Source organism: Cloeon dipterum, chromosome 4 (assembly GCF_949628265.1).
Source record: "Cloeon dipterum chromosome 4, ieCloDipt1.1, whole genome shotgun sequence".
Taxonomy (NCBI): domain Eukaryota; kingdom Metazoa; phylum Arthropoda; class Insecta; order Ephemeroptera; family Baetidae; genus Cloeon; species Cloeon dipterum.
Window position 1 is genome coordinate 710,087 of NC_088789.1, and position 18,102 is coordinate 728,188.

The window sequence follows — 18,102 nt, forward strand, 5'->3', positions numbered from 1 at the left end:
CTCCGCACCGAGGACTGCAATGAAACGCTAGACATTCGTCCCGTGATGCCAAATCATGCATGGTGGAAGCGTGCACCGTGCGAACCAGAAATTAGCGAGTTTTCCTAAGGCTATGCAAACGGTAACCATCCAGCTACCGTCTGCACTGACAATCATAGTTTTGCTTGTAAGCAACATTGATTGCAGTCGGTATATTGTATATTGCATGCGGAAACAGTAGCGGTTAAATTTAGAAGCAAAGGGCAAAATGTATATACTTACGGCACTCCTCAGTCTCGGCACATTTTAGAAGTCGGCGTCGGTTGTTCTCCTCCAACTGCTGCATAAACCGTTTGCCGACAGTTTGTAGATGCTTTTCGAACCTATGTGGAACACAAAAATATTTGAATTGGTATATTTAAAACCCTAATCATTTTGAACAGGAAACATTTCCAACAGTTTTCATCCCAGTATTCACGTGTCACGCAGATATGGCGTCTGATAGAGTACGGTGATAAATTAAAAAAACGTGAAATCGTCCTGTTCCTGTTAAAGCACAACATTCAACAAACACCCAAATTTTCATTTTCGAATTGATTGTTGACCTTTGAAAGTTGCGCAATTTTACCGGGACCAGGACGAAATGAAATTGGTTTGCAAAATTTATCATGAAATTACCTTCAGCACAATGGATATTTTTTGTTATTTCCTTACTAAATGCTGATTGTGCTGATAATTTGCAATTCAACCGTTAGATGGCACATCAGGCTAATGGAAAATGTAACAAAATACGCGAGAATGAAATTATTTTTCAGCGCTTCTGATTGGTCGCTGGACTTTCTCCTGATTTAGCCTCCATTATTTCGACGCCATATTGAATTCTGACCGGCGGGAAAACCAACGCAACAACAGCTACTCAAACTAATCACCTTTGTTTGTCCTCTTCGGTGATTTTCTCCGTTTGCAGTTCAAGCTGCTGATTGCTTTCACTATTAAGCACAGCCAAATGAACGGGGGCGGAGGAAGAGGCAGAACTGCCAGAGGCGTTTGAAGCGCTCAATCTGCGCTGCTCGCTGCGGCAGCTTTCCGTATTGCTGCTTGATGACTGTCGGCGTTGTCTGCACGCACGCTCTGCTGCTCAATAGTAAAATCATCAATACTCCGCATCGTAGGCCGTATTGTACGCATTTTGGGACAGGAAAAAATAAAGCTCTGTTTTATCTGTCTCATAATTCATTTCAAGCCTTCATAGAAAGATTTGAGTTCAATGTATTTATTCTCTTTAAAAAACATTTGAATGGCACATAAAATCATCACAGATTGGGACTAGGAAAAATTAAAAAAATATACATATTTCAAGCAAAACAATATGGTGTGTGCTTTTGCTAATATTTTCTAGACATCCCATGAAAAATTGAAAGGTTTTTTTCATTTTCTCAAAAGTCTAATGCAGAGGCTTTCCTGCTAAAATTGCGAGAGAAACACAGAGGTTAATACGATGGACCGAAATGCAGATATATAAGAGAAGAGGGTGAAGAATTACCTTCCGCCTCAGCAGCACGTTCTGCACAACGCAGCGCATATCTCTTGTTGCGCGCTTCGTTCCGTCTCTGCGTATCTTCATGTCTGCAGGAAAAACCAAACGTTTTATTTTCGATGAGTACGCTTTTAGCAATAATCTCATCTGCATATTGCGACACATGCATAAGCAAAAGGCTAATTTTCTCGATAAATAACAATTAATTAACCGATGTCCCACTTGCTTACCTGTCTATTATATTTTTGTCGCAAGTCCTGCGACGTTTCGTGGCCGTGGTAATCGTTTGTTCAAGTGCCAGCCGCTTCAAGTTGCAGGTGGAACTCGATGTTCCAGGTCGAGGATCTCGGGTATCCTCTGCAAAAATTAATTTTTTTCTCCTTCCTGACTTCAATTTTTTTGTTTCAAAAGTCAGACCAAACAGATCAGTTTTGCCGCTGTCGCTTTACCTTTTATACCAATTAAGTGGACACTGCTAATGTTTAGAAAATCCTGCTGTGTAAATGTATTGAAGGAACGAAATTTATAGCTCTGGGAGAGAAGATTTTTCCTTTAGAAATCTCTCTTCTTCAAGAGAAAACAAGAAAAAAACTCGAATTATTTTATTAATTTCTATAATTTTTATTTATTTACAATTTACGATGTCAATTTGGTTGTTAACATTAGCCGTTCAAATTTGTAAAAGGAGGCCAAAAGTGTACTATTGTTAACGATTTATTTATTAAGCACATTTCCTGAAATAATACAGTAATTTTAAATGCGTGAGTGACTTACCTGGCTCATCGTCAGATGAGCAGTTTGAAGGGCCATCCCGACTAGAAGAGCGACAATCCCTCTGTTTGTTTTCGCCGAGCCGACTCAGGTTGATGCGGAATTTGACCTCATCGTCTGAAGACGAGGTCGACTCTGATGAGTAGTCTGACAGCTAGAAAATTCATTACGAAGTTTTTTAATGTAACAAAATAATTTTTAACACTATAAAACATCTTAATGTACGTGAAAATAATGATTTTGGTGAAATTGATCGAGCGTTATTTTGTACTGATTGTTTACCACAAAGTAGTGTAATTAATACGAACAATGCTGCCCGTTATGTGTCGTTTTCAAGTGCGCGCGCAAATTATTATAGCAACAAAACGGATCGGGGGAAGAGTATATAGGTAATATATTCAGGTGATTCCGGTAATTGGCGAATCGACCGTTAGATGGCAAATGAGGCAAATGGAAATTAACAAAATAAGCGGGAATGAAATTATTAGGTTGGCACGCCTCTTTTTTGACGCTTTTGATTGGCCGCTAGACTGTCTCCTGATTGGCCTCAAATATTTCGACGCCATATTCACTTCTGACCGGCGGGAACCAACAAAGATCGCAATCCGGACCCCGGTGACGAATTTTTACGTCCATGTAGAGGATAAAAAGCAATTTTGTTGCTCTTTGGTTTAAATAAGGTATAACGTTGTTTAGTTCATTGGCTTAAGATTAAATCAGACACGTAATTATTCGAAAAGAGAATAATTTATTTTAATTTTTTTATGACTCTATTCCTTCTACTATCTCCCCTACACACAAGCGCTATCAAAATTTGAATTGTTTAAGTTCCGCTCGAACCAATTTATTGTGAATTTTTACTGTGAGAGTGCACCTTCGCCTATTTAAAAATAGACGAGCCTATTTCCTGAGCAGGCACTAAGTGGGGGCGAGTGCATATGTATTCGCCTGCAGGTAAATTTGTCAGAAGCCCAAACACCTTGACTGGCGAAGCACAAATCGTGTAGATGGTGTGCATTCGGCCAACTTGCGACTTCCATTCTGAGTCGGATCCGATTTAATTTCTAAGCTGTACTACAACGTAAGTTACAGTTTTAATTTTTGGGCTTCCTATTTTCCCAAGTGACTTCTGGGCACTTGATTCAATTTTGGCTGCTTTCTGACAAATTGCTTGTAACCCCAGGTGCCCTGCGGGGCCGTTCTGTACTGTTTGAATCGACGGCCTGCGGAGCCTTCCCGGGCGTCGTACGGGCGGCGGGTTTGGACCCTCGACACCCTGAGTCCAACCAAGACCATCTACCCGGTCCTCGCCGTGCAGCCACAGCGACCACCATACTTTTTGAGCAACAGGAGAACATCGCCTACAGTTATTTTGTGATCGGAACTCGACCTTTGTTTCCAGTGATGAGTACAAAATTATTTTTTTGATAGCGCTAGTTCACACACCACGATTGTCAACCCCTACTAACCTCTTCCTTTTTTTATATACTTGCCAAGACAAAAGATGACACGTCACAATACAATTTTTAGTCTTTTGTAATAAACTGGCAGCAGTATTTTTTTCATTTTCTTGAATTGTCACTAGTTTCATTTTCTTTATTTCACCCAGAAATTTGAATTTCGTGTCAATTAGATTTACGAATCGGATGGCCGCAGCGAACCCTTGAAATTAATTTGATTTAAATCCTGGATGAGAATTCAGTTGCGTACCTTTTGCTTATTTAAGGTTAAAATTTAAATAAATAAGCTGGCATTCCTTACTTTTCAACTAAAATTTAGATTAATGGCATTTGGCCATCATAAAGGGAAGAAAATTAAATTAATTTCTTAAAATCTGCCTACACTCTTTGGCCTGTTACTGACCTTAGAGGCGCCTTGACCAGGCGCCAATATCGACAGTCAAGAGCACCGTATATTTTACAAAATTGGCATTTATTTTCAATTAAAAATATCGGAAATTAGACCCCCTCGGATTTTTTTCATGAAAACGTAGAAATGTAGCCCTGAATTTAAGGATTTGTGTTGGGCGTCCAGCACGACAACATCATCCGGCGATTTTACTTTCGTAATTTACGTCGGAATTTGATCTGTAGCCCCACATGTTATGCATATGATTACTTAGAAAAATAAACTAGCTTTCCAGTGAGGTGATTAAATTTTTTTTTGTCAAGTCTCAAGTAATAGCGGCGCGCGAAAAGAAAATACAAAATTTTTAAATATTGACACTTTTGCCAATCTCAAATTTCGGGTTCTAACCATCAGAATTGCAAAAACTATACCCACCGTTGGACTCGTCTCGACCTACCCTAACCAGCTGAAAGTTTTAGGGGTGCTTTTACCCCCTAACCCTAAGTTGATATACTTAAACCCCCTTAAAAAAAGTAATGTAGCGTCCTATATTGCCAGTCGGTCTAGGAGTTTTAAATTGTAAGATGGTCCGAAATGGTCCGAGGCAAGTGGCCCTTGAGTGGGCTGGGTCCCTGTGCAGCCTGGTGCGCCCATGTTATCCGTTCGCGGTGTTATTGGGACCCGGGTTTCAGCATTCGTGCTAGTGCAGTGCGCGCCCTTCCCGGTCCTCGGACAGGGATAAAATGAGCAAAAAAAAAAAATAAAAAAAAGAAATTATGGCCTGTAGGATGCGTTAGTGTTGCCGTCCGTCGCTTCGATCTCTCTTTTTAATATTTCGGGGGAGCGATGTTAGTTTCTCAAGCTGGCACATGTGTTCGCGCTACAAGAACAAAGCGTGGGTTAACAGTGGGATGCCAGGCGAGGGAAGAGGGTCAAATAGCCTCCTCGCAACAAAAATTACTGTTAACCCAGAATAAATACAGCAGGCCCGGACTGGTAATCGGGCGCACCGGGCGAAACCCCGGTGGGCCGCGGCCGAAGTGGGCCGCCCGGACCGCCCAATATTTCCAAGACTGTCGAGCGGCCCGCGTTTGTGGCTGTCGCGGCCCATATTTTTTTAGTGGCTTTCCCGTGTTGGGACTGGGGCTGGAGGCAACACACGCTCTTATTATTCAGTTCCTTGTTTTAGCTAAAATAATTTCAAAATCATAGGAAAAATCTTTTTAAAAAAAATCGAAAAAATAAAGTTTCATTTTCGTTACGTTTTTTGCATACCCATACCTGCCCATCGCTTTGGCCGTCCGGCCCGTTCCTCATTATCATATTTCTGTTGGGGAGTGAGCAAACGGGAAAAACTATCATCTCCTTATATTTTTTTCGTTTTTGCACACAGGAATAGAAATTAAACCGAGAGCTTGATCAGGTACTAGGAATCGGTTGCTCCCACTCCGAGAGTGAAAAATTCGCTATGCGTGTTTGAAACTAGCGCGGAAATTATTGAATGCATTATTTGGGCTGCGTTTTAATTAGATTTTTTGATGAAAATAGGCCAACAAACGGCCGAGGGAGCTAAAACTTCTTTTTTTCCATTTTAGAACTTTTGACCGGCGGCAGGCGTGCCTGGCGAACTAAAACCAAAGCGGCTGGCCAAGATTTTGCCAGGCTGGCTGTTGTGAGTGCTCTAGTATACGTTTCTAATTTTATTTAGAAGTCAAATATTTAAAAAATTATCAAGAAAAAAATTAATGTCAAACTGATTTGTTCAAAAGGGAAAAAAGGTAATATTAATCTGACAATCTGACAAAAATATTTAGTGCTCTGAATCTGAACCTCGTATAAGAGTGAATTTTGAGCAACACAGATTTTAACAACGCAACCTTATTCAACTGTCAAGTTTTCCCAGTTTTCCAAACTAATTAGGCCAGAATAGGTCGATTATTGATCCATTTGACGTCACTCCATCCATTTCAGATGATATATATTTAAACTGCACAACTAAATAATCCGTACAATTAAAAATCAGTTGACATGAATGGCAGCTTCCTCGGTGAATAGCGAGCTTTATATTTTTCCGCATTTCTACAGAACATAAATATCCTGCTCTACTAGTTTCGGCTCACAGAAAATTTTTTCACTGTGAGTATCAAAATGCTGTTCTCAAATTAATAATGCAACTTTGGGTCTCACAGTCACAGTGAGTATCAGAGGCGGCCGGACGCTTCTCGTACTCACTGTGAGATCGAAACACTCGTTCTCAGTTGAGACTGAAGCGAGCGGCGATTTTTGTCATCACAGTGCTGAGTACGAGAAGCGGCCGATCGCTTTTGATACCTTTTCTTGCGCAAAAAAATCAAGAAATGAATTCATTCCATTTTCCCCTTGTGAAAATCTAAGATTTTTGGTGGGAAGTGGTCAAAATTTCCTCTACTGTACGCATTTTTTTCTTTTAAATTGCCATTTGCTGCTTCAATTTCTCCAAAAAGTTTTCTGAAAATTTTTGAAGTCGAGGTCATGAGCAAATAATTAGAAAATTATTGAAAACTGAGATTTAAATATGGTCTGCAAGAAAATGGTAAAAAATCGAAAAAAACTTTTTACCACTGCACCGCGTTTTTTTAAATGCCGGTCTTTTCCAACCCTGCTCTCTATCCATCGAGGAAGCTGCCTTTTATTTCAATTGAAAATTATAAAAGTTCGGGGGGGGGGGGAGGTAGTGGGCCGCGGTGGCTCGGTGGGCCGCGAAAATCAAAAGTCCCCGGAACAAAATTTGGTGCCAGTCCGGGCCTGAAATACAGAATAATAATATAAAATGTATGCAACCCGCTTTGAATTAAAAAGGTTTAAGCAACCGGCAGTACTGATCAAAGGAAGTTATGCAACCAGCTTATCATGTTAAGTGCCGTTCCTAGCCTGAAGGGTGAAACCCGTGCAATTTAAGCACAGTGTTTTGCTTTACGTTTCCTGCCATGTTTTGTTATAGGTTTTGTTATATGTTTTGTTACAGTTTTGGATTCAAAATTTTTGTTAAGGGTTTAGATCTCCGAACTGCTCGAATACCTCCTATTACTTTCACGCTCCTGAGGGTGCCTTAACAATGCGAGCCAACGGGCTGGTAAAGTAATAATAAGCATAATAAGTAAGTAAAAGTAATAATGGTAATAATGAAAAAGCTTCTGGGAAATTACTTACCATAGTTGTGAAAGTGCAGAAGTTCTAAATACTAATCACTTATATCTCAGCAGGGAGCTACGTCGTTTACGCTCTGCACTGGTCGATCTGCACGCGTTAAAGTCTCTGCTCTAACTAGCTGCTGCCGCCTAAGGAGAGTAAAGGTTACTCTCCTTACTGCCGCCGTGCTGCCGCTATCCAGCATCTTTTTTGGGCTATCATGACTAATAAAAAACCGGTATTTTCTGTGTAATGGAAATATTAATTGGTTATTCCCAAGAAAATATAGTTTTCAAAAAAAAAATTCATGTGAAATGATATTTAAAAAAACCAATCTAAAATTATGAAATATTTAATATTTCAGTGCCGAAGGATATTTAGTTATAACCGGTACTAATGCTGCTGTGTATCGGAATGTGACCAATCACAGATAACATACATAACACACACACACTCGTTCTTACGACCGCGTCGCCACCTACTGGAAATTGGATAAACCTTTAATCAAAACAAAATCATCTCTTTTCTGCCCGCCACTAACTAAGCTAACTTGTCGGCGGTTTCTTTGCAAAATCCACAGTTTCTGTTTGTATTTTGCGTTAAGAATTAGTTCCACTGCGAAAAGCAATGGTTGACGATGAATCAAAAGCTGCTGAGCAGTCAAAAGGGCCGTGTGTCTTCAAAAAATTCACTCGCAAAGCTGTAGCACGCAAGCGGCACGATAGTGATGACGAAAAAGGTTTAAAAAATGACTCCTTTAATTTGCCCTGCGTGTTAACATGAATTTTTCAGGAAATTTAAGTGGAGACAGTGATAGTGGTGATGAGTCTCAGGTCGTCAGAAAAGAGAAGAAGCGTCGGCTTGGAAATCCTTTGATCCAATCGGTTCGTTTTTTAAATAACCGCCAAAATTCTGTGCCTAAATCATTGCTGAATAATTGTTCCAGTCGAATAGTGCCAAACAACCAGCTAAAAGGGCGAAATGTGACTCTAGCAGCAGTTCTAGCGAGGAGGAAGAAGCAGAAAACAAAGTGGGCGTTTCCTACAAGTCTCGAGGGGCGGCTTTGAACGACGGCCCAAAAGACCAAGGTGCCACTGCGACGCTGGAAACAGAAACAGATTTCTCTCGAGACGCCCAAGCCATCTACGAACGTTCCTTGGCCGTCAACAAAGTCTGTTAATCCAAATTCCAACCGACTCTGGGATGAATATTTCGATTTGCAGGAGCTGAAGGGAAAGGAAGACGATAAAGTCTACAGAGGAATGGCAAATTATGCTCAATACTATGAGAAAAAGGACACTGCTCAAGGAAATGCGGCCAGTGGCTCTGTATATTCTATAAATTTAATATTTATCAGACCCTAGAATTAAATTTTTGATTTTAGGTGAGAAAAGGTCCCATCCGAGCGCCCACTAATTTGCGTGCGACCGTCCGATGGGATTACCAGCCCGATATTTGCAAGGACTATAAAGAGACCGGCTACTGCGGCTTCGGAGGTTAGATAAAATCCCTATTTTCAAGATAGCAGCAGTCCGAGAGGACCGTCTTAAGATTTTCGGTGTTATTTTGCTTTCAATGGGGAAAATCTTTAATTGCAGACAGTTGCAAATTCCTGCACGACCGTTCGGACTACAAATTCGGCTGGCAGTTGGAGCGCGAAGCAGCCGACGGAAGCTACGGCGCTGACGACGATGATCCTTCCAAGTACGAAATCCACTCCGATAACGAAGACTTGCCTTTCAAGTGCTGGATTTGCAGGGATTCGTTTAAGAATCCAGTCATGTCTAAGTAAGTTAGCACCTGAGGCTTTATTTTTAAAAATTAATTTGACTCACCAGGTGCAAACACTATTTCTGCGAGAAATGTGCGTTAGAGAATTACAAGAAAACGTCAAAGTGCGCCGTGTGTAATGCGCAGACCAATGGTGTATTTAAGCCGGCAAAGGATATCATCGAGCGCATGTCGAACGCCGCCGAAGAGACTAAAACGCAAAAGGCCACCAACTCGGACTCTCCACTTGATTCTGATTCTGATTAGGGTTGGTGAATTAAAGTGCAAATCGATTTTTAACATTAAACAAAAATATAGAAGCGATTTATTAGCTCTCATTCAACATAACATCAGTTATTCTTGGCTCGGACGCTCGATTCCTCTCACAGTGTAGCCGTAACCATACCTCGGAGCAGCCTGAAAACACAAAAGTTATTTTTGAGCGGCAAGAACAATTTGTTGGTTAAATTGGACTAAAGTTGAGCGCTGTTAAATTCACCCAAATGATTTAATGTCAGGTCGTCGTGACCATTTTTAATTGTAAAAGAAGTAGTGACTCTGAATAGTGTGTAAAATTGAGAGTTTCCTACAATTTATTGATTTCCTGTGTTTTTATACCTGTCCAAGAAATATTAATGGAACTCTTGCTTCTATTCTTGCAAATTCCTTTTGCCACATTCATGAGAAAAACTTGAAATATAAAACTCATTTAAGTTGCAAAAGAGTTCATATTTCGCGCGGTCACGGTTTTTTCGCCATTTTCATCTCTTCAGACGGATCAACCCCAAATTTCAAATACTGACCACATTAACGGTGAAGATCTGCTCGCGGTAGAGGCGAGCGTGGGCAGGGTTGAGGGGTGGCAGCGGGGGCAGGTGCTGGTGCTGGTAGGAAATGGCGTTGGTGGCGGCGACGCCAGCGTGGTAGGCGAGCACCTGGCCCTGCTGCGTGGCCGGCAGCAGGTTGATCTCGTGGTACGGCTTCTCGGGGGCGGGAGGGGCAGGGGGGCCGTTGCGCACCAGGCTGTGGCTGACGCGGCTGCTCGACTGCTCGTCGTGCTGCGTCTGGCCCTGGTAGGCGTAGCGCACGGCGCCGTTCGCCAACTCGGTCACTTGCTGCTTCAGCTCGTGATCGCTCTGCTCGGCGGCGCCGCTGGCCGGCGCCTCGGTCGACACCACCTCGTTCTCGGCCGCTGCCACTGGTTCTTCGACCTGAAATAAAGATTTTTAAACAGGAGCCGATTACAAAATCCTAAAAACACGATTTGTGACACTTATAAATTTTGGTTTCGGGGCCCAGGCGGGGCCCTTTGGGCCCGACGGTACTGATTCGAGCACCAATCGATGCCCCTTGGTGATAAGCGTCCGCCCATGTTCGGTTTTCCAAAATCGGACCATTTTTAGAATTTATACAAATTTTTTCGGTTCATTTTTCGAGAAAGCAAAAATTCTTAAAATAATTTTCCACAATTAAACTATAGTAATTACAAAAGAAAAACAGTTAATTTAATTTTAAATCGATTTCTACCTTGTTTGAAGACACAACCTTTGCAGCAGTTTCGGCAACGAGGGCGTCGGCAGTGGTGGTGACCTCCGCGGCGTCGTCGACGTCGTTGTAGTAGTTGAGGGAGACTTGGTATTCAGGTTGGTTGATGTTGACCGTGGTGGCGGCGGGCAAGCACTGTGCCACGGCCAGCAGGCCCAAAAACGCAAACATCTGAATCAGAAATAAATCAAACAATATTTTTTCGACAATTTAAAAAATGCGGAAAACGCACAACTCTGGTTGCCATTGTGTTGAGATGTGAGACGAGCGACTGAATGCCTGTCGGGCAGGGATGCACGCTTTTATACCTTGCACTTTCACCCGACAAGTGCAAACTAATTATTACGAAACGCAATGTGGGGCAAGGCCGGGGTGTCGGGTGGCGATTCATTTTGCAAACACCCCTTAGACTTGATACACCTGGGTATCAAATCTCTCAATCAGCCAGCAGATGTTCACACACACACACACACACGCGCGCGCACCAGTCTCACTTTCCATTCAATACTCTGATTGCGGTTAGGTAAACAAACAGATTGTTTTGTACTCGATGTAAGGAGTTTTTATCGAGACGGAGAAATTAAATTAATTAAATTTGGATAAGCTATTAAATAAATTTCATTTTAAATTTGTAATTAAATCTTTAAATTTATTTTAAGTTAACGATGATATATGAGTAAAATGATACTTTAAGAAAAATATTTTGACAAAGGAATGAGCGATTTTTATGCAAATATAAAGATCAGAACTCCCAAGATTCCAGCCAGCGGACAGACTGCATCGTGCTGTTGGGGTCGTTTCCAGAAGCTCCAGTCATCCCGTACGCCAGAGGAGCAAACAGATAAAAGCTGGAAACAGATTCATTCCACGACCGTGTTAAGTTTCATAGAAAGATTTGTTCAAACATAAAAAATAGAATCGGAATTTTCAAGTAAAATTACCTGTATGCCAGAGACGAGGCAAATAAACCAAGCAAGCAGTGCCGGAACACAAAAGCCACCTTTTCAGCCAGCAGCTCTTTCACAACTTCTAGGATGTAGCTGATAATTACCCCTGTGAAAATAAAAATTACAAAATTTAATTAAACTTGAGAAAAATGACAAACTCAACAAGTGCCTAAGATTTTCGATTTCTCATGTGATCCATAACGAGAAAATGTAAAAATCACGTTTTCGACGTTAAAAATTAGGATTGTGATAGGCTTGTCTCGTATTTGGTCTTAAAATTATCCCAGATAAACTTCACGTAGCTTGAAGAGCCATTTATTCGAATTTTTGCCCTGGACCCGAGATATGGCCAGCGGAAATCATAGAAAAATTCGGATTTTTCGAAGAATCTGCAGAAATAAATACATGAAAATTTTAATTTTCTTTCAATTATGTACCTGAGAGCATGGAATTGAACATGAGTGCTGGGAAATAGTGGTGGAAGTAGAGGACGCGGCCCATGATCCAGAATGGAAAGTAGTGGAGCGCCCAGCCAACGAGCAGCCACACGCCGGCCGCCAGTTTTTTGTGCTCGTGGCTTCGCACTTCCGGCGAACGCTGGTGCCGTAGCAGCTGGAAGAAGTAAACGCTGCAGAAGAGGGCCAGGAAGCCCAGGTTGGACCACCAGACCACAGGGTTGCCCAGCAGGTAGATCCGATACTGGTTGCCGGAGAAGAACTGACCCTGAAATAAAAATTATGAAATTATTACAAAAAATCATGCTTTTTGGGTTGAAAGTGGATTTCCTTGAAAAATGAAATGAAATTCTATTTTATATACTGATTTAAAATATTATGCTTGCCTTGAGAGTCGTTTAAAGGTAGATTCAGATTTTTTTAAACCTAAAAATTGGGGTGTAAGCTATAAAATTACCAATTATTGTAAAAAAAACCCTTTGTGAGTTTTAAACATGACTTTTTTTCATGAATTAGATCAGGATTGATGAGAGTTATCAAAAAAGACCAAAATTTTGAAAGTGGACCACCAAGACACCATTCTAAAAAAATTTAAAAACCAGCAAAAATAGAACTCCAATAATTTTTTCAGATTCTCTTGCAGTTAGTGTTAAAAAATTAACTCTTTTTGTGCAAACCTTGTAATTAATAGGCCACTGCCAGGGTTTGGAGGTGACCTCGCCCTCCTTGGGCTTGAGACCGGCGTTGCCCTGCAACATGACGGCGTGCGACTCTAGAAACCGTTCCCAAAAGCTCGGCGCGTACACTTGCACGGTCACGTTTGGCACTGCAAATAAATCCATTTGTCATTGCACGGTTTCGAAACGCATTAATTCTATTACATTTGGGCGAAAAGTTGTCTTCGACATTCCACAGAGCGTTCTTGTCCCTGAAGTTGGGGTTGCACGACACCTCCTGCTGTTCAAAACCCCTGAAATGCGAATAATGAAGAATTGCTAAGACTTTTTTGGCTTTTGTGATTACCATTTTGGCAGCTGCTTTCCTGAGGTGGTCAACACGCACTTCTGCAGGTGATGAATCAGTCGGAACTTGCTGGTGACTGTCAGCACGGGCTGGTTTTTCACTCCGCCGTCTATGTGCACCACCCAAACGTCATTTGCATCGCCAGTTCCATTCTAAACGTAAAAAAATTCACAACTTTATTTTGCACATTCCGAAAAAATCTATATTGACAATAATAATCCATATCTATAAAATTTAATATCACCCAAAAGCAAATTTAATAACCAAAATGTAGACAAAAAAATTGAACAATTATTTTAAAATCTTGATTTATATCTCCATCTGTCTGGAAAAAAATTATTTATACAAATTCGTTTTTTTCTGAACACCATTCATGTTTTTTTCCAATTATATAAGGTTTAAGAAAATTATAAAAATTCATGAGAATTCAAGCAAAAATTTATCCTCATTTGATGCCCAAAAAACACAGAATATAACATTCTTCTCTGACATTTTGAGTCAAAATGCTGGTATGGCCGAAGTAAAAGGCCAAAAGTCATAACAAAATATCGCCGTACCTCTCCATATCCAGTGACTTGCAAGTGTTTCCTCGTCATTGGCGCTGGCTCTTTGTGCGAGTGCAAATTTCTCTTGGTGACCAAGTGCTCAAGACGGACGTACTGCCCATGCCGCAGAATTTGAACCTCGTCTTTGTCTTCCGGCTCGATTTCAGCAATTGATTTTATGGCCCACTTGTTGTTTTCGTCCTTGTGCGTGTAAGCCGTGATCTGCTGCTGGTGAGCACCCACCCCTTCAGGGTAGAGGTGCCAGTGGGAGTGCAGGTAGCCGCCTCCCGTCCGGTGGTTCTTCAGCGACACCACAGCTCCGTAAGAAACCTCTGTAATTTATTTCAACATAATTTAAAAAATCAGAACCACCATTTGTTTGCATTTAAAACTATTAAAAATTTAAATTTGAAGGAATAACATCATTAGGGTGGAAATATGGTCATCTAAAACCCGGCAGATCATTAGGGGAGGTCAATACGAGTCGAAAAGTGTGCCGCTTTGAAAATTCTGACTCGAGAACTCGAGATATGGCCAAGATAAAACTCACCCTTTAGTGTTCGAAGCCACCGGAAGATAACGCCACCGTATAATTTGGATTTAAAGGCATTTCCGCTGCGATTTCAGACTCAGTCCTGTCACTTTGCATTTTTTACTTAATATGCTTTCTTTTGACGTGCTGAAAACCAAAATTGGCTATGCAAATCCCCATAAAATCAAGAAAATGACTTTTTAAATCTAAAAAATATTTTCCGACGCTTATGCGGCGAATGGCTGGATTGATTTTGGTTTTGAGCACGTCTAAAGAAATTATTCTAAGAGCAGAATGCACAGCAGCACGATTTGAGTTTTAAATCGCAACGAAAGTGCCTTAAAAATCGAAAGAAACCACTAGCACCATCTATTGGTGGCTTCAAACACTAGAGAAATTTTAGAGAAATTTAATTTGTTACCTCTGGGCATGCTGGCATTATGCAGGGAATTTCCAATGAGCTGCGACTGGAAAGCCGAGCTGTAAAACCCGTCTCCATTTCCACTAAAAGAAATTCAAAAACTACAAGTCAATGATAATTATTATTTTCGGTCTGCTTACGTGTGATTCAACACTTTGAGGTGGACATAGAAGAAGCAGACATAAAGCAGAATTGGCAGGAGAATCAGGCACAAAGCTCTGGCCACAAAGTGCTTCAAAACATGAGTCAGCTGAGGAGAAAAATATTTATAAAAGAGTAAGGATTAAGTAAAAGCTTTTTTACTGGTTGACTGGTGTCGCCGAGAATGTTCCACAGCTGAGATGCAGTGTGCAGACCAACAAGCAACACCACAAACAGCCCCACGAATTTCACACTGATCGAACCAGCCAGCATCACGCCGGTCCAGACGAGCCAAAAATACCACTGCGCAGAAAATGCTCTACAAAAGGCAAAAAATAATTTAAAAAAATTGCAAGCAAACTGGTAAATTGCACAGAAAAATGAATTTAGTAGGAATTTTCATCCACAAGAGTAAAAAATTAATAAAAAATAATTTTACTTGTAGGTCTGAGATCCAACTTTGGCCATTCCAAGCACGGATCCCATGACGAAAAAGAGCAAAATCGGGTCCAATAAAATATACTGGTTGAGCGTAATCAGTCCAACATCTGCAAATACACCAAATCAGCAAAATCCGAGCGAATCTCTTGTCCAAATTACCAAGCAGAAAGAGAGTGGAGGCCAGAAATGAGGCTTCCAGGGACTCGGTCAGTTCCCACACGGTCACGAAGGCAAAAGGTACGGTCGCTGCTCCTAGCAAGGTGCAGAACTGAAATATAAACCGTCAGGAATCTGGCTAAACCCTAATCTTTGAACCGACCAGTCGCATTCCCAGGTAGTTTACATTTTCGTAAACGTCTCCAGGCTTTTCAAAGGGAAATTGCCCATCGTAGCCAGTCAGGTAGCCGGATAAACCTATTAACATCTGAATAATCATCAAAATTAAACACGAACTAAAATTATAGAGAGAAGAATACATACTTTTCCAAGGGGGGGATGGACGTCGAAGAAGAAGGTCCTCTTTATGTACCAACTGCCCATTTTCCCGAAATGCGTTTCATCCCAGCTAAAAATTTAAATTGTTAAAAAAATTTGGGGAAATATTATTTATGATATATTTACCAAACGTGCTCAGGCTCCGCAATTTTGTACAGTCTTGTGAGCAACGTCGCAACGACAATTACGCCAAACGCGAACCACCATCTAAATAAACAATGAATTTGACAAAAAATCCTAGAAAACATTGACCATACATACTCTTTGGAGTTCTTTTTGGCAGCCGGTTTCGTTCTCTCCTTTAATTCAGACATTTTTCCTTCTTCAAATCAAAGCATATTACATTTATTCTGAAAATTAAACAAAAAATGTAGCAAATTCTTCGATAATAATCGATTTTCCAAACCTCCGACGCTACGAGAGGACAAGGGTCCGATGCCACATTTCCAGGCAGACAGAAATAACAGTAACGGGACCTGAAAAACAGGCTCCAGTTTCAGCTTCAGGTTGTTCTCCGCGTTCTCCGCATCTCGCTCTTCTCCTCTCCTCTCCAAGTCTCCAGCTTTGTTTACGTCGCTGGGAAAGAGGCGTGCCGCGCCACCGATTCCAGTGCTGTGATTGGTCGAGAGCCGCGGATAATTCAAAAAGTGTGTATGTGTCAAGCGCTGGGCAAAGTCGGCAAACAAAGAACCTCGTTTTTACCGTTTTTACTGATTTTAGCCTTTTCGCCGGATAAATCACGATCTCAGGATGACGATGCTGATGCAGTGGCTGCAAGTGTTGGTGCCGGCTGGCGTCCTCTGGCTCTCGGTCGCCGCCACCTTCCTCAAGGACAAGAGCTTTTTTGAGCAGGAGTCGGCGTTCGTGCAGTTTCTCCTTCTGCTGCCTTTGCTAGCATTGATTGCACTTGGGGTGGGTAGTAAAGAAATTTTCAAATCTTCAAAACCGAATGAGATGGTTTACAGGTGTACGCAGCCGGCACAGTTCTGTACAAAACCTTTACTTTTAATGATTGCACGGAAGCTTCAAAGGATTTGCAAAAAGTAAACTAAATTTTAACTGATTCCATGAATTTTGAATTTTTATATCATAGGATGTTGCAGAGGCCAAGGAATTCCTCAAAAAGAACAAACTCGTCGACTGATAATCAACACTTCTTCCATTATAATGTAAATTTGTGTATTAAATTAAAATTCCAAACGTATTTTAATCTGAAATTTTATTCAGACATCAATTTACAATTAGAAAAAAATTGTCACGTCAGTCCTCGCACATTCCATCTTGAATAATTTATTTATCGTTCAACATTTTCCACTGGTATGATGTTGCACCCAAGAAGGCCTCTGCCGCTCCACGTCTTGGGCGTCAACCTGAGGCTGACGTAGGTGCCCTGTCGCCTGACCTTGACGTGGATTGGCATGTTCACAGACGCCTGCACCACCTTGTTGACGTCCTGCAGGTCTTTGAAGTTGCGCCAGTTGACTGTCCCGAACTCCACGATCAAATCTTCCAGCTGCAGACCCTAAAATTTAATTAAAAATCAGTTTATATTAGTTCTTAAAAAGGCGCCATTCATTTCTTACAGCATGTTCGGCTGGAGAGTTGGGAACCACCAGGTTGACCCGCACGAATGGCTCTCCTGTGGCCTCAAAGTTGTTTTCTCCAGCAACCGTGAAGCGTTCGATGTTGGTTTTGCGAATTTCAGCATGTACATCATGCAGACCGCTTTCAATTTGCTGCATGAGAGCCTTGTGGTCGTTTTGCAAGCCTGAAAATCCATAAATTAGCTTTATGATATTAATAAATTTTAATTAACATACAAATTATTCTGTGTCTGGCATGTCGAACTTGGTAAACGTCGATGTCGCTCCTGGGGAATCCTTGGTTGTCGATCAAATCTCCATGCATGCCGACGTTTTTGTTCTAAAAAATAATCCTGAATTAATTCAGTCAATTTTTACTTGAATTGAAGCAAGAACCTGTTCGAGAACTGAAGTTAACTGTCTAATATTTGCTTCGATTTCGTCCTTTTGCTTAATTAATTCCAAAACGGCGTTCCTGGTCAAATGTGCAGAATCATCATCGACACAAACCTCCATGTCCATGCTGAAGTTTGAGGGTGTCTTTATTAGAAAAACTGGTGTTTCGCGCCTGCAAAATTCGAAATTAATGGCTGATTCGGCATCTAAAGAAAATTTGAATCTAATCACATAGCGTTTCCTACTTAATTATATTTTTGAAAATGTTTACCACTGCGTGTTATTTATTTCACTAGTCCAAAACTTTCAAAGAAAAGATGATGCGATAAGGAATAAAAAAAAGTGTTTTGAACACCCGCCAAAATCAAACTAACTACAAATTATATGGTATTTTTAATTTTGGCGGGTTTCACTTGACATGATATCCTCTCCTTTTCGTACTCGCTATTGTTTTGCAACAAAATTTTTTGTATATTTTTTTCAGGAGTTGAGGTTTTCAAGCCAA

At 41.0% G+C, this 18,102-nt stretch overlaps 5 protein-coding genes across 5 annotated transcripts; 2 read left to right on the forward strand and 3 right to left on the reverse strand.

Moving 5' to 3' along the window:
- The first annotated feature begins 7,818 nt into the window (after positions 1-7,818).
- mdlc (RING finger protein mdlc) lies at positions 7,819-9,397 on the forward strand. The gene is made up of 7 exons (XM_065489436.1): positions 7,819-8,042; positions 8,096-8,187; positions 8,250-8,474; positions 8,527-8,631; positions 8,688-8,799; positions 8,902-9,091; positions 9,142-9,397. Exons 1-7 carry the CDS (start codon positions 7,931-7,933, stop codon positions 9,338-9,340), a joined length of 1,035 nt encoding a protein of 344 aa, XP_065345508.1. The 5' UTR covers positions 7,819-7,930; the 3' UTR covers positions 9,341-9,397.
- LOC135943047 (uncharacterized) lies at positions 9,367-11,021 on the reverse strand. The gene is made up of 4 exons (XM_065489437.1): positions 10,851-11,021; positions 10,601-10,789; positions 9,877-10,284; positions 9,367-9,490 (listed from the first exon to the last, which is right to left on the reverse strand). Exons 1-4 carry the CDS (start codon positions 11,007-11,009, stop codon positions 9,428-9,430), a joined length of 819 nt encoding a protein of 272 aa, XP_065345509.1. The 5' UTR covers positions 11,010-11,021; the 3' UTR covers positions 9,367-9,427.
- A 218-nt stretch (positions 11,022-11,239) lies between these two features.
- Positions 11,240-16,172, reverse strand: twisted (Protein O-mannosyl-transferase 2). Its single transcript, XM_065489429.1, has 17 exons — positions 16,025-16,172; positions 15,880-15,968; positions 15,745-15,825; positions 15,604-15,688; positions 15,443-15,547; positions 15,283-15,391; positions 15,122-15,230; positions 14,845-15,001; positions 14,682-14,791; positions 14,542-14,624; positions 13,601-13,920; positions 13,044-13,195; positions 12,902-12,990; positions 12,698-12,846; positions 12,003-12,288; positions 11,560-11,671; positions 11,240-11,466 (listed from the first exon to the last, which is right to left on the reverse strand). The coding sequence occupies exons 2-17, from the start codon at positions 15,930-15,932 to the stop codon at positions 11,361-11,363; spliced, it is 2,106 nt and encodes a 701-aa protein (XP_065345501.1). The 5' UTR covers positions 15,933-15,968; positions 16,025-16,172; the 3' UTR covers positions 11,240-11,360.
- An 82-nt stretch (positions 16,173-16,254) lies between these two features.
- Positions 16,255-16,822, forward strand: Dpm3 (Dolichyl-phosphate mannosyltransferase subunit 3). Its single transcript, XM_065489440.1, has 3 exons — positions 16,255-16,530; positions 16,584-16,661; positions 16,712-16,822. Exons 1-3 carry the CDS (start codon positions 16,369-16,371, stop codon positions 16,760-16,762), a joined length of 291 nt encoding a protein of 96 aa, XP_065345512.1. The 5' UTR covers positions 16,255-16,368; the 3' UTR covers positions 16,763-16,822.
- On the reverse strand, positions 16,821-17,892 carry LOC135943048 (26S proteasome non-ATPase regulatory subunit 9). Its single transcript, XM_065489438.1, has 5 exons — positions 17,869-17,892; positions 17,598-17,769; positions 17,439-17,541; positions 17,202-17,386; positions 16,821-17,140 (listed from the first exon to the last, which is right to left on the reverse strand). The coding sequence occupies exons 2-5, from the start codon at positions 17,721-17,723 to the stop codon at positions 16,913-16,915; spliced, it is 642 nt and encodes a 213-aa protein (XP_065345510.1). The 5' UTR covers positions 17,724-17,769; positions 17,869-17,892; the 3' UTR covers positions 16,821-16,912.
- Positions 17,893-18,102: the final 210 nt, after the last annotated feature.

Bases quoted from the DNA above. Each gene is read 5' to 3' on its own strand.
- LOC135943048 (XM_065489438.1), bottom strand. From the start codon at position 17,723: ATGGACATGGAGGTTTGTGTCGATGATGATTCTGCACATTTGACCAGG. The intron at 17,542-17,597 runs GTTCTTGCTTCA...ATTATTTTTTAG, and splicing joins TAACTTCAGTTCTCGAACAG to AACAAAAACGTCGGCATGCA. The intron at 17,141-17,201 runs GTAAGAAATGAA...ATTAAATTTTAG, and splicing joins ACTCTCCAGCCGAACATGCT to GGTCTGCAGCTGGAAGATTT.
- LOC135943047 (XM_065489437.1), bottom strand. From the start codon at position 11,009: ATGAATCGCCACCCGACACCCCGGCCTTGCCCCACATTGCGTTTCGTA. The intron at 10,790-10,850 runs GTGCGTTTTCCG...TTTCTGATTCAG, and splicing joins ACACAATGGCAACCAGAGTT to ATGTTTGCGTTTTTGGGCCT. The intron at 9,491-9,876 runs GTCAGTATTTGA...TTGTGTTTTCAG, and splicing joins AGATCTTCACCGTTAATGTG to GCTGCTCCGAGGTATGGTTA.
- Dpm3 (XM_065489440.1), top strand. From the start codon at position 16,369: ATGACGATGCTGATGCAGTGGCTGCAAGTGTTGGTGCCGGCTGGCGTC. The intron at 16,531-16,583 runs GTGGGTAGTAAA...GATGGTTTACAG, and splicing joins TAGCATTGATTGCACTTGGG to GTGTACGCAGCCGGCACAGT. The intron at 16,662-16,711 runs GTAAACTAAATT...TTTATATCATAG, and splicing joins CTTCAAAGGATTTGCAAAAA to GATGTTGCAGAGGCCAAGGA.
- mdlc (XM_065489436.1), top strand. From the start codon at position 7,931: ATGGTTGACGATGAATCAAAAGCTGCTGAGCAGTCAAAAGGGCCGTGT. The intron at 8,632-8,687 runs GTATATTCTATA...TTTTGATTTTAG, and splicing joins GAAATGCGGCCAGTGGCTCT to GTGAGAAAAGGTCCCATCCG. The intron at 9,092-9,141 runs GTAAGTTAGCAC...TTGACTCACCAG, and splicing joins AAGAATCCAGTCATGTCTAA to GTGCAAACACTATTTCTGCG.
- twisted (XM_065489429.1), bottom strand. From the start codon at position 15,932: ATGTCTGAATTAAAGGAGAGAACGAAACCGGCTGCCAAAAAGAACTCC. The intron at 15,826-15,879 runs GTATGTATGGTC...TTGTTTATTTAG, and splicing joins GCCAAAAAGAACTCCAAAGA to ATGGTGGTTCGCGTTTGGCG. The intron at 14,625-14,681 runs GTAAGCAGACCG...AATTTCTTTTAG, and splicing joins CTCAAAGTGTTGAATCACAC to TGGAAATGGAGACGGGTTTT.